Source organism: Carassius auratus, chromosome 26 (genome assembly GCF_003368295.1).
Source record: "Carassius auratus strain Wakin chromosome 26, ASM336829v1, whole genome shotgun sequence".
Lineage (NCBI taxonomy): Eukaryota > Metazoa > Chordata > Actinopteri > Cypriniformes > Cyprinidae > Carassius > Carassius auratus.
The window spans coordinates 15,502,219-15,516,808 of record NC_039268.1 but is presented as its reverse complement, the minus strand read 5'-3'; the positions used below and the strand labels follow the sequence as shown (position 1 = coordinate 15,516,808).

The following is a 14,590-nucleotide window of genomic DNA, read 5'->3' as shown; positions in this document are numbered from 1 at the left end:
TGAAAATGGGCGGGGCTTAGCGGCAAGGATGTTGTCTCTAATTGGTCGGATGCTATATCGTTCTTCGGTTTTACCTTCTAATTAATCTATTTTCTGCGTGTTTTCAATTTAAAGTCAATACACGTTTATCAATGTCACGTTTAAATTATTGTAGAAACGATTCTGTTTCACATAACTGCTGAAACGGAACAGGCACTGTTTTGTCACGTGGTACTTGTTACTTTTCTTACCGCTGATCAGAATGGCTCAATCACAGTCGTTTTTTATTACTAATTTTAGATTATTAAAAAGAAAATGACGTGACGGAAATGCATAAGTGGGTCACACGATCTTCATCGGAGTAAACTGGGTTAAATTATTATTGATTTTCTGTACAAATGTATATAATAAGTAAAAAAACACCCTGAAGTGTGAATGTGTCTCACTGTAGGATCCTATGGTAAAATTCTGTTTTCTGATCCGTCAAGTGCCCCCTACAGGAAGACAACCTGTCGTGATATTTGCCGACTAGACTCTTAAAGATCTTTGATGACGCTTTGTGTTTGTATTAAATTATACAAGCGCTGCATTTTAGCCGTCATATTCAGTCAAAACACCTCCACAGGAATATTTAGCTTCAAATGATTTACAAATATCACTATATATACATTTAACAAACGAAAAAAGCAAACAAAATGAGAGCGAATCAAATAAAAAATGAGTCGGACACTAATAAATGTAACACAAGGAAATGCTACGTAGTGCGTAAAATTGTAATATCCTTGATAAAATGGTTAGTGGTGTCTTATAATTAACGATCAAATACCATCATCGTATACAACATCCAATGTATTTATTGTGGGAATTAAGTGGCAAATCACGTAGATTATGGCGTTGTTGACAGGAGTCGGAAGAGTGCGTTGCAGCATCGTCATAATTGTCCTGTCGAGTGTAAGAAGCTGATTGGCTGTTCTGATGTGACGGGGGTTCTTGTCCCAGATCGCAGGGGTTAGACAATAAGGATCCAAACAGCAGCATTTCCATTAATAACACAGCATAGATGGAATATATCTCTCTCTGATTTTGAGCAGCTTTCGCTGACACACATACAACAGTTAACGTATAATTTTATGAGACGACTTGAATAATTATTCTTTTTATATTTAATCACTTAAATAAATCAAATAGATCCCAGAAAAGGTAAGTGGATCTATAAATTCCAAACCATTTCAGTTAATTTCGACACGCTTAATGTCTCTGTAGTCTAACAGGATTTATTTAGATGTCATATTTTCATTATTACTGTGCATAAAGAAATGTTGATAATGACGTTATTGACAGTTATCAGACAGTTTCTTTGTCATATTTCTTAATGTATTGCATACAGCCCTCATGTAAGCATCATTATAATAAATTACATGAGATACTAAAGCATCCTTGGCATGAACATTTACTAATGAGAAGTGGAAGATAGTTTTATTTCTATGTTATTGTTGTTGATGTTGTTGTTAGTAGTATAATACATATATACATATACATTTTTTTTTCTTCAAACCCCTTCAGATTTGTACTTTTTAGCAAAGAAATGGTGATGGAGAAGCCCAGTCCCCTGCTGGTAGGGCGGGAGTTTGTGAGACAGTATTACACACTTCTCAATAAGGCACCAGACTTTCTGCACAGGTATGCTTTGTAAAATAATAATTTCATGAGTTCATCTTTCATGGAATTTTCATCTAAAAAATATTTTAAAACGTTCTCATAATTCAGATTCTATGGACGAAACTCATCCTATGTCCACGGTGGACTGGATTCGAATGGAAAGCTTTCAGAGGCAGTCTATGGGCAAGCTGTATGTCTAGATGTTTGAGTGTTCATGTATAACCTGTCAAAACATCAGACATTTAAATATATTCACCAGCATCTGTTCTCCTCATGTCTAGGAGATACATAAGAAGGTAATGTCCCTGCAGTTCAGTGAGTGCCACACAAAAATCCGGCATGTGGATGCCCATGCCACTCTGAGTGATGGGGTGGTTGTCCAGGTGATGGGAGAACTTTCCAATAATGGGCAGCCCATGAGGAAGTTCCTACAGACGTTTGTACTGGCTCCAGAGGTGTGTATAATAATAAAATGACACTGTATTCACCTTCACAGTTGGTGTTTAGTATGGGGTTTCTGCAGGTCTTACAAAGTTCCTTACACAAATCAAGTCCTTTAAATGGTGTTAAACTGGAACAGAAAGTCTTACATTTGTAAAGTTATGGTATTTAATTTTGCATGCACTGCAAAAAGGAATATATTCATGTATATGAATGTCTTGTTTTCAGTACAAATATCTAAACATCCTTAACTCAAGATAGATTTACATGAGAAGCAAAATGATGACATAAAGTCTTGTATCTGAAAAACTTAAAAAAAAAAATATGTGAGTTTATGCTTAAACAAGAACAAATATCAACTTGTTTTCATGTCTCTGAGCCCACTGACAGATTGATCGTGTTTTAATCATAAACTTACTTAATTTTGATCAGATTCTAAGAAAACCAACTTCTCATGTTATTTTGCTGTATCTTTAGACATTCATAATGAAAACCAAGACAAAAATACTGATCTTTTTATGCAGGTACAGTGAATGTTATGGTTATTTCCTTTTTCTAGTGGTTGGAAACAGAACTATTTATCTATTTACCTATTGCTTTATCTATTGCTTTGTAAAATGAATTAAAGCGTAATGGAAATGTGTTGCATTTTTTATGCAACTCATTGTGTGCTCTCTAGGCAGTTACATTTAGAAAACTTAGATACATTTTGAGTTCTCTTTAACTTAATCCTTAAATGTTCTTAACTTGGTCTTAAAGGGAACATCGGGTGCAAAATTTAGTTTAAATATACATTTGTCTTATCACTGTGTGTGGACAATTGCACATTTCTGCCCTCAGCCAGCTGTATGCTGTATACCATTTTCTCCGCGTTCAAGCGTCTGTAGCGACAACAATGTTTCGTGAGCAAAGCAGGTGTTTTGTAGTTGGATGTAAAAGTAAACCTAATAGTCTTCACTTTGTCCTGACCCCACCAAATATGAAAGGCCCTGAATTTGTCAATAAGTGCTAGGTTTGTTTTCATAGTCGTAAATGAGTTACAGGCATGTGCTTCAAACACTATATTTAAGTTAACATAAATGGAAAAGAAAATGACATGCCCAACATAAAGGTGTGAAATAAACTTAAAGCTTGAAAGCAGTAAGAAACTTTCACTTACACTCAGGCATTTAAACTGTAAAACATGACATGAAAAAATATAATGGATTTGCCCATTTAAAAAAAACACAACCTACAGTACGTATATACTTTTCTTTCTATTTTCATACTACATGTCTGCTGTTAATTTTACCCCACAATGCTAAGAAAAATCTTCTGTCTCTGTGCTAGTGTATACAGAATATTTATGTATAGAATGATATTTATTTAACCTGTGCAGACAGTGGATCGGCTAAGATGATAATCTGCATGGTGATCATGATTTGCCCTATAAATAAACTGCCCTTTTTGTTTCATTGTTGTCTAGGGTTCTGTGGCCAATAAGTTTTATGTTCACAATGACATCTTCCGATATGAGGATGAGGTCTTTGGTGACTCTGAGGCGGAGCTTGATGAAGGTTAGTTTATAATTATCACATACAGTTCATACATTAAGCATCTATAAAAATATCTTTGAGTCTTTTTCTTTACTTTTACAGTCTACTTGGCATCCTACCCCAGGCATTTCCATTTGTTGCTTCATTTATTGTTCTTCACGTTTTGAACTTTTTATGCATTTAGTGAAAATTCATCATGCTTTAAGTGCATGAATGGTCTGTGACTAATTACATTTTGTGTCGTTTGGAGATGGATGTGATATATGGTTGCCTAGCAACTAGCAGTTAAATTTGCAATATTCCAAACATCAGCTCTGCTAGACTGCTACACCATTTAAGGTAAAATCTGCATGATGAGACATGTGGATCAAATTTCAAGAATAACTTCCAAGTATTCGTAAGTCCAACCTTGAAAATGTTTTCTTTGACATTTTCAGTCAAAATGTTACAAGTAATCTTCAAATCTGAGATAGTTTTTTTTTCTTTCTTCTCTCTTTCTGTCTGGATGTAGCTTTTATGAATTTGCATATTCTTTCAGTTTGGCGAATGCCGATGTTTTACATCCCAAAATGTCAGGGTTTTTTTTTCTATTCATTACACCAATCAAATTGATGCAGCATTTTCATACTGATGCGGATTGTTCTACATTTATGCAAAGCTACTTTAACAAGGGCATTCCTCATAAAAGGATGGTCATCTTATTGTTTGTAAATATATATAGCGTTTGGGATTCATATAACTCTTAAGTATCTAAAGATATAAACTATCAGTGCTGCCTTATTATAGACGAAAGTTAACCATACAAAATCCTAGATTTGGTCAGGCATAAAGGACTCAATTATGTTTTACAGAAGTCGTCCAAGTATATTTCATCGATATCTTTCAATTGCTTGCAGCTATATTTTGTGAATTGATTTCTTTAGAGCTACAGGAATGTTTTAAAGCAAGAGGATGGTACTTCATCATTTGTTATGTGTTATGTTGGGACAGAGTCCGAAGAAGAAACCGATGAGCCAGAAGACAGGCAACCATCACCCGAACCCCTGCAGGACAGCCCCAGTAATGCAAACTGCTATGAGCCCCATCCTGTGAGGTAACCCACTTTTCACTTGGAACTTGAAAGAAAGCTTCCTGCAATGTTCTAGAATTGTAGAGGTTTCTTGTTCTGGTATGGTACTGTTGAAATACCTTTATCCCTTTCTTTTTCACCTTCAGCTATAACAATGGTGTGGAAGAAGCTCATGAGGAAGCAGTTATGGAGATAGAGCCTGAGGTTGCCCCAGAACCCAAGATTGAGGAGCCGAAGCTCAAGGCAGAGGAGAAGGTCGTAGAGGAGTTTGAGGAGAAGGCACCGTCTCCTGTTCCTATGGAATCGCCACCTAACATACAAGAACCACCCAAAGTAAATTTTGATCTTTACATTACATTTACGTTTACATTTAGTTATTTAGCAGACTCTTTCATCCAAAGCGACTTAAAAAGGAGTGCAATGAAAGCAATCAAAGTCAACAAAAGAGCAGTGATATGCAAGTGCTATGACAACTCTCAGTTAGCCTAATGCAGTACAAGCAAGGTTTTTTGTTAATTATATAATAACTAAAAAGAAAACTAATTAGAAAAAGAATATAGAAAGCTAGTGTTAGTTTTAATTTATATAATAATAATAAAAAAACAGTTAGAAAACAAATATTCTAACAAATAAGTGTTTTCTTTTTATAAAAAAAAGAAAATAAATTGATAATATAGATTTAGATTAGGGAGTGCTAGAATTTGAGGGTAAAATAAAGATGAAAGAGATGTGTTTTAGCCGATTCTTGAAGATGGCTAGGGAGTCACATAAGTCTGAAGTACCGTTATTAATTTAGGTAAGGTGGTGCAGACCCAGTGGTGGTTTTGTAAGCAAACATCAATGCCTTGAATTTAATAAGAGAAGCTGCAGGTAGCCAGTGCAAATTAATGAACAGAGGTGTGATGTGCATTCTTTTTGGCTCATTAAATATTATTCTTGCAGCTACATTCTTATTAATTGTAAAAGTTTTGGTTGGGAGGCATGCCAAATTGTAGTTGTTGTTGTTTTTGTTGATTATTGTTTTATTTGTACTATTTTAATTATGTATGTATTATTTATTATATTCTTAATTATCATATCTCTGACAGACTTCATCTTGGGCTTCTGTGACCAGCAAAAATTTGCCTCTTGCTGGGACTGTTCCATCCTCTGGAGCTCAACCACATGTTGTTAAAGCACCAAACTCACAGGTAAGTACTTATGAATACATTCATATCTTTCTTGCTCTTTTTAAAGTTGTTGTTGACTCCAAGTTACTAGAACCATGCTTCACCTGCATGCCGCCTTGGTTTTTAACGTTGTCAGCCCAGAGTTGAGACCAAGCCGGAGGTGTCATCAGCCACAATCCGTCCACGTGACCAGCGTATCCGCGACAGACCTTCAGTAACCTCGAGAGGGCCTAGATCTGGTAGGAATCTAGAATACAGTACTTACAACTTTCACACTTTCTGTACAAATTATTTTATTACAGGTAGCTTTAATTTGTTATGAATGTGTTTCAGAACTTTTTCCAAAACAAATTTGAAACGTTTTCTTATATCGTTAGATGGTGTCTCATCTTCTGACTCTCAAACTGGAAAGCCACATTTCAGCTTTGTGAATAAAGGTAAATAAATGTGTCTTTCCATTGTTAATAGGATATAGCTTTTGTTTCGGCAATAATGCTGTTAATGGATATAGAAAGGTTGATGTTGTTGGTCCCTGCATAGTCATAGCAGATGAAATCTTGTATGTTGCTTAGGAAGGGGAGATGAGTCGAGTGAAATGGACAGCAGAAGGGTGGTCAGGTATCCAGACAGTCATCAGCTGTTTGTTGGAAATCTCCCTCATGACATTGATGAGAATGAACTCAAAGACTTCTTCATGAGTAAGTTGTCTTTTTTTACCATTGCATTGATCCATTCTCACATCTGGTGATCAGTCATCTTCACATTTGCTTCTTTCTCTCCCATCAAGCATTTGGAAATGTTGTTGAGCTGCGAATTAACACCAAAGGCACTGGAGGAAAGATTCCCAACTTTGGCTTTGTTGTCTTTGATGATGCTGAGCCGGTGCAAAGAATTTTAGGAGTTAAGGTAAGGAAACCTATTTTTATTTTAATGCATGTGGTTTTAAAACTATTTTTAGGAATAAACTGTTTTATGATTGTTTTACAGTTCTAGCCAAACACACTTAGTTAAGGGCTAATAATCTAGAAATGGCCAGTATTTCAATTCTATTCTTTTCTCTAAATAAATGACCAAAAAAAAAAAAAATTGATAGCTGCAGAATTATTGCAAAGCACTGTGAGACAGGTACTGTGCAAAATATAAAGTGTTTGATGCAAATCCATCTCTCACTGCAAGATGAGTATGGAGGATTGGGCAATGCCCAGAAGAATGTTGTAATCAAAAAGGAGAACCAATGAAATATTAATAACTGTAGTCAGTTTTATGGTCACTATTGTTAACTAAAATACTACTATAGAAAAAAAATATTTTTTATCACTATATATTCAGGAAATATATTGAAAAAAATATATATTATAAATGGGATAAACTCTAACTTTGGCATTGCTAAATGGTACTGATATATAACATGCATCCTTGCTTTTATTTGTTATACCTTTCTTAATGTATAATGATGGAAGAAAATGGTATTGAGAGAATATTTTTTGACCCATCTCCATTTCATTTGTGATTAGCCCATCATGTTCCGTGGAGAGGTACGTCTGAACGTGGAGGAGAAAAAGACGAGGGCGATGCGTGAGCGGGAAACTCGTAGTGGAGGTGGAGAAGACCGGCGGGACACAAGGCGTAGTGACCGTGGTCCAGGCGGGCCGCGTGGCATTCCCGGAAGCAGCATGATGCGAGACCGTGACGGCAGAGGCCCACCTTCACGTGTTTCCACTGTACCTAAACCAGGCATGGCCTCTGGGAGGGGCACAGGTTCTAGTGAGGGTCGATTTACTGCTCAGAGGCGTTGAGAGGAAGCTCCCCTTGTAGTTCGGAAGTAGTAAAATGTTCATGTATGATGATATTGAGAAGTCTATGTAAAAACATACATCAATTTTTTTTTTCAGTTTTACTCCTTGTGTACACTTGCATTTTTGCCTTTGGAATGTAAGCTGTTTCTTGTGAAACAGATCAACAGCTTGAACAATGTAATGACTCAAACACACTGTTCACTTTAAATTGGAATTGTGCTGCAAGTCCTCTGGTTTGTCATTTATCAAGTGATAACAATTACAAACTTTGTAAGGAAACAAATCAGTTAGGTATATTTAGTGCTGATAGAAGTCTAATTTCTGCTCATTGATGTTTCTTTTATTAGATTACCTTCCAGTTGCTGTTGGTGTAAAATGTGCAGATTGAAAGGTGGCTTAAAAAAATTATATATACCGGTATATAATATCATTTTTTTTCTTCTCCAGACTAGCCTTTTAATGCATATTATTTAGATATTTTCCACTTATCAGCTCATTAATAAGCTAAAGGCTACCTACAGTCATAACTGTGAGATAACAATATTTAATTTATTGGTAAAGAATTGTACTTTGAAGAAAGGGGGGGGGGGAGGTAAAGTACAAGACCGTGAGAGTGGAGACAAGACATGTCCTCTCCAGTTACTATTTTTGGTTTTATTTTTAATGTACAGATTTGAAAACATTTTTCTTATGTTCTGGGTCTGCCTGAATAAGTGAATGGAGCATCAATGGAAGCATTTGTAAAATGGAAAGGTACCATGATTTTTGTGTCAAGGCATTTTGGATTTATGCCGAATGTTTTTTCTAAGGCAGAGTCACTTTATTACATTTTTCCTTTTAGTTTTTATAATTCTAATCTCATTTTGTGATGCAAATTTTATTTTACATCCAAACAGTTGTTCTTGTTGTTTTAAATTAAAGCATAACAGGCTTTATACAGGGTACAAATAAATTTTGCTTGTGCATTTCTGACTTTCCCAAATGGACTAATTTTGCTTTCTACATTAAAAAAAAAATTATAATTACTTTTTTTTCTTTTTCTTTTGTTTTATAGCACTGATTTGAAAAAGTGCTTGTCAATTTTGCCCCTGAAGCACAAGGCTTCATTAAGGCCCCCACCCCAAGAACTCTTGGTCTTTTTACAATTTTTGCCTTATTGGGGGAAGCAGAATTTTCTGCTGTGTATTATCATCATTTTATTTTTTCGTTATTATTATTTTTCATGTATATCTGTTTAATTGATATCCACTCCCGATTTCAATTTTCATGAGGGAAGTGTTAATGCTGTTCTTCATGAATGGAAGGAAGCATAAGTACAGTGGGGTAGACACTGTTTTCATTGTGCAGTGGTACTCAGTCAACAATTTGCACTGATTTTGTAAGTACAGTTTGATGTAGCGCTATTTTTGATGTTTAATGTCTTCCGTGTCAGGTAGATTGCACTAATTGCAGTATTTCTAGGACAATCCTCATCAGGGACATTGCATTTCTTTTTTTATTTGTTATTTTTTTGGGGGACTGCTTGGTTGTGTCTGCAACCAAAAAGACATTTTGGTTGCAGATACATTTACTTTTGGAAGATTTTGGAAGAAAATATGCCTACAGACCTCCCTAGAGACTTCTTTCCCCATCAAATCTACTTGGTACTTATGTGTTCTGAGTTTGGGACCTGGAACTTTTTAATTACTGTGTAAATAAATGCCACAATGGCCTTTCTTTTTAGATGTAAAGTACTTCAGTCCGCCAGATACTTTAAACGTTTGGATTACAGGAGAAAAAAAAAGACAATACACCTAGGGCTTGGTCAAATAACTGTGCTTTTCAACCCAAAATATGCATCAGACTTTAATTTGTTTTATTCGCTCATATCATTTAATCAGACTCTATTAACCCTCTAATCCTCATGCAAAACATATTGGTTTTCATGCAGTTATTATGAGGTTTACAAATGCTCTGTTTATAGATGTAGTTCATTTTGGTGGAACAAGAACATGTTCTTGTATTAGCAGGTGGTTACCATGTTTAGACTGCATCTTTGTGTGAGTAGAACGTTGCAGCTGGGTGTTTATTTATTACTGTTTTTATTAATTTTATTTCATTTTCATTAAGTTTCAATGTGTTAGAATTGACATACAATAAACTGAAATATGTGCTGTTCAGTGCAAGTGTTGTGGCTTTAAATCAGGACTCATACTACTGAAAATCGTATTAGTCCTAAGAGTTGCTTCTAGTAACAAAATTCTAAGAAAATTCTTAGAAAAGTTGGTCTTAAAATTAAATAAAATATCCTAGTAAAGAAAAAAGTAATCCAGAAAGCATTTTCAGGTCCATTTATTAGGAGTACAGACGAGGACTTTTAAGAGTTTTTTTAGCAGTGGAGAAAATGAACGAAACATGAAAAGAGAGAAGAAATGTGTTGCACACATAGACTGTACAGTTGCACAATGCATGACAGTGAGTTAATAAGACGTTTGTGACCGATAGAGACATGCTAACATTTACAACACCGTGCAGAAATACCATAGCACCAGATGTAATCACTATTAACTAACTTATGGATTGTATAAAACGGGTTTATTATTGTCCTGTACCTCCCTTGACTCTGGAAAAGCCAACCATTTTTTGGACTCTGAATCAGCACAAAAAGATCCAATTTAATACCAAAATAAATTCTTAGAGCTAAGGTCTTCATTTCCACTACATACGGCATTCACTGATGGATCAAAGACCAATAACAGTGTATCAGCAGAAGCAGTGATAAGAGATCAACAATATGGCATTCGAATTCTGGCTCAAAGCTCTATTTTTACAGCTGAGGCTCGAGCATTACTTCTTGTTCTAGAAAATATTGATAAAGGTCACGGACAGGACTTTTTAACTGCCTCTGACTGTTAAGTTGAAATGGTTTATATAATGTTAATTGTATTGGTGATAGTGAACCTTTTTGCCATGTAAATAGCCATGATGCTAACATGGCGTAAAAAAATTAATAAACAAAACTATTAACTAACTTACATTAACATGTTTGGCAACTGGAAAAAAAATGCAGCAGTGATTATTTGGGTTTGCCACAACCTTCTATAAGCAAAGTTATAACACAAACAATTAAAGCACTTTCAGAAGCTTACAGTGTTGCTATTCATTTCTTATACAATACATTATGACAACATTGTAAATAAAAAAATAAAGAATATATATACATATATAATATGTGTGTGTGTGTATGTGTGTGTGTGTGAGAGAGAGAGAGAAAGGGAATATGGTAAAACAGAAGAGTTATGTCTGTAATTTCAAAGAGAAGACTTATAACAGACCCTACTCTTAAAGGCACACTATGTAAGATTGTTTTATGAAAATATCCAAAAACCACTAGAACAGTGTTATATAGTTTGCTGATTTGTGTACTTCTGCCAAATATTTCGAAGGATGTTTAAATCCAGAGAAAGAAGCAATTTTAACTAGTCTTTATAGTGTCCATTTTGTTGCCTGCCAATGACGTCACACACCCTCAGTTTTGTAGAAAACATGGAAACAGCAAAGATGCTTTAATATGTTTTGTTTTATTAGACAGGTGACAACTGCACAAAGTAGCACTGTAACATAACTTTCAAATGTATAGTATAATAAAACGGAACAGCTTTTTCCTCCCACATACACACGACCAGTAAGGAGCAGAAGCGCTCGACTGTGGCATAATTAAAGCTTCGCTGATTTCGAGACGTGTCATGCTCGTTCAGCGGCTTCGTTTCATGGCTTTCAGCCTCATCCTGCTTCATTCTACAATGTTAATAAATCATTACCTAATCCTTGAGTATGATTTCTGCACGAGTCCCGTCTGATTGCATCCACTGTGGGTATGAAGACAACAACTCCCAATGATTCAACACTCAGTTAAGGAGTCACCAAGCAACGCCTTTGTTACTTTGTTTTGTTTTGAATACGCGCCCTCTAACGGCGAAAACTTACATATTGTGCCTTTAAAAACACTATTTTATTTTCTTCTTGGATAACCAACCAATCACAGTCTTCAAAAGATAGTGTCATAGATTGCAACGGGGTCAGCCCCGCACATCCACTAGGATTTTTTATTTTATTTTTTTTTATTTATTTTTTTTTCCTCGCTTAGAGTTGCTTTCATATTGGTCATGAATAAGGATATAGTTTGGAAAGGATTTAGTTGCACACCATGGTGTTTATGTGTAACTGTCTCTTTAAAAGGCCGTCATTGACGCTCTGATCAGCCACGTATCGCCACGTCTCTGCGCATGCGCATCCGAGTCAGTTCCGGGCTGGGTGCTGTTGTGTTGAGAGATCAACATCAGGCAGCTGCTGTTTTTAATGACATTTACTGTCTGCCTGTCCTGGAAATTTTCTATACTTTAACATCCGTTTAATCTGTCTCAACATCGACGTTTAAAAGGCTAGCTACAGCGGACACATACCAGGATGAATTACATCTGGGAAGTAGTGGGAAGGCATCCAACAGGCCAACAGCCGACTGGAGCAGAAACAGTGAGTTTATTTACTGCATAAACAAATAAACGTGTGAACAAATAAAAATGAATGCAGTTCATAAACTACTGAAAGCACCTGCTTATCGAGCCAATGACAAACATTACATAAGGCTAAACAGATCAGCAGTTATGTGTGTACATACGAAAGCTTATGAATCAGGATTTCAAAACGTTTCCAAATGACACATCCAAATCAGGCAGTGTTTATGTCTATGATACCTTGATGTAAAGTAAGTCTGAATGACATATGCAATCAGACTGTATGTTTGCTGTGTTAATTTATCTATAATATACAATTTTTTTCTTTATTATATATGGATAATTTGATGTCAACTTATGCCATGCAATGACAAGGGATTCACAAACTGTTCTTGTGTTTTTGTCTGTTCATTTTCAGATCCAAAAATTGTGTGACCGAGTGGCTTCATCCACCCTGTTGGAGGATCGAAGAGATGCTGTCCGTGCCCTCAAATCTCTGTCCAAGGTGACCAGCAATTAATGCTTTTCATGTTGATGTTAGGAATTGAGGTAATATGGGTGTTGTACTTGTACACTACCATTTAAAAGTTTTAGTAAAGTAGTAAATTACAAAACAGCAAGTTTTGTAATTTACTTTTTAAAACAGCAAGGTTGAATTAAGAATTTGTCCAATAAATGAATGAATTGTTTGTTTGAACATTGTATTCATCAAAGACCCCTGATAAAATGTACCATGGTTTCAACAAAAAAAGGCAGCACATTTGTTTTCAACATTTATAATTAGAATAAATGTTTATTAAGCAGCAAAAAAAAAAAAAAAAAAAAATGTCCAAACATATCTGCAAAAAGAATTGGCATCATATATTGGCCATTAGCTGCCCTGATTTCTAAATATTAGCATCAGCCAGAAAAAAAACCATGTCGGTTGACCTCTAGTATATTGAGGTAAAAAAATCAGTTAATAGTGAGAATGGAACCCTAATCTAAAGTGAATAATTTATGTAGTTATGTATTATTTATATGAAACAATTAAAATAATCATTATTATGTCATTATCATATAATCCTATGAGGTTGACATAGGATTTAGAAAGCAATAAGTAATTAAATACTTTTTGGGTAGAGTAATTTGTACAGTAATCTAATTACACTGTTGAAGTTACTTTTTAGAGTTAACTTACCCAACACTGGTCGGGACCAAAGTTAACTGTTTTATAAGTCTATGTACTTTGGTAATTTTACAGTAAATGGAATATTAAAGTAGAAGGGAGGACTGCAGTACATGCTGCATAAATCTCACAGAATGATTTATATTTCACAAACATGCCTTAAAAGTGATGTGAGATTTTAATTTTTATTTATTTTGCCAGAAAATGTTTCCGTCCACACCTCTAAAGCACTTTTGTCTCAGAAAATAAATTTCTGTATTGACAGAAATATGTACATAAGGATATGTGTCAAGTAGATTTATTGATTACAGAAATACCGAATGGAGGTTGGCACAATGGCTATGGATCATTTGGTTCGTATACTGCAGACTGACCGGTATGTTTCAAACTTGGGTCAAAAATATTGTACACACATTCATTGTAAAGCCCTTTGCCTCATAGTATTTCTTGTCTTTGGTGATTATTTGAAACAGGGCAGACACTGAAATCCTAGGTTACGCTTTGGACACTTTGTACAACATTGTTTGTAGTGATGAAGAGGAGGAACCAGGTATGTTATATTCAATATTATCATGTTGGGATTTTAATTGGTATGTCCATAAAGCATCTGGGGCTAATTCAAGTCTTATTCTTTGATTCCAAATGAATTGTTTTCCTTTAAATTGTTCTTACAGTCCATAAACCCTGTTTCAGTCTATTACTAGTCTCGCTCTTGCAGTTTATTTTTGTTGAGCAGGGAAATATTGTATATCTGATCGTCCTCCTTTTTCTTTCCATGTTTAATCGACCAGACGATTCTGAAGGTAAAGCACTTTTTTGTGCATGATGCTGTCTAACCACTAGCCCATCCATGCTTTTAAATCCCTGTAGAATACCTCCACTATGCATTTGATATTCAGGGAATTCCACAGTTTTCCAAAATGTGTTAAAATGTTGTTTAGATGCCTAAATGAAAAGATGTGTCAGTTAATGGTTGGGAGTTTAGAAAATGATCCAAAACCTACAATTTCTTTTGATCAAGATATTCATTTAGCTTCTTAAGATTTGGTAGCAGACATTTGTTCCTTATGTTCAGCTCAATCGAAGGTTGAGCTACTGCACGGATTACATGGTTTAGTTGTAAGTGGACTTCTAAGTTAATGATAATTAAATTGTAAGAATAAAATAAATAACATTGTCCACTAATAAACAATTGTAATTTAACAATAATTAGTAATAATTGAATAATACTTGGATTTAATCTGGTTGCATCTACTGTAAATATAGGGAACCATATATTTA

The 14,590-nt window shown here is 35.0% G+C and overlaps 2 protein-coding genes across 5 annotated transcripts in view; both read left to right on the top strand.

Moving 5' to 3' along the window:
* Window positions 1-958: 958 nt before the first annotated feature.
* g3bp2a (G3BP stress granule assembly factor 2a) lies at window positions 959-9,807 on the top strand. The gene is made up of 13 exons (XM_026204427.1): window positions 959-1,179; window positions 1,543-1,659; window positions 1,747-1,828; window positions 1,920-2,093; window positions 3,545-3,635; window positions 4,605-4,707; window positions 4,830-5,016; window positions 5,772-5,873; window positions 5,989-6,091; window positions 6,230-6,289; window positions 6,425-6,550; window positions 6,640-6,758; window positions 7,367-9,807. Exons 2-13 carry the CDS (start codon window positions 1,565-1,567, stop codon window positions 7,646-7,648), a joined length of 1,524 nt encoding a protein of 507 aa, XP_026060212.1. The 5' UTR covers window positions 959-1,179; window positions 1,543-1,564; the 3' UTR covers window positions 7,649-9,807.
* A 2,101-nt stretch (window positions 9,808-11,908) lies between these two features.
* Window positions 11,909-14,590, top strand: part of uso1 (USO1 vesicle transport factor) — a 28,548-nt gene continuing 25,866 nt past the window's right edge. The window contains exons 1-5 of one of the 4 annotated variants that reach the window (XM_026204423.1): window positions 11,909-12,160; window positions 12,560-12,646; window positions 13,621-13,685; window positions 13,783-13,859; window positions 14,101-14,112. In XM_026204423.1, the coding sequence (XP_026060208.1) occupies window positions 12,095-12,160; window positions 12,560-12,646; window positions 13,621-13,685; window positions 13,783-13,859; window positions 14,101-14,112 (307 nt within the window). In that variant the 5' untranslated portion in view covers window positions 11,909-12,094. The remainder of the gene's footprint in view (window positions 12,161-12,559; window positions 12,647-13,620; window positions 13,686-13,782; window positions 13,860-14,100; window positions 14,113-14,590) is intronic. The other 3 variants (XM_026204425.1, XM_026204424.1, XM_026204426.1) reach the window with 3 other exon arrangements.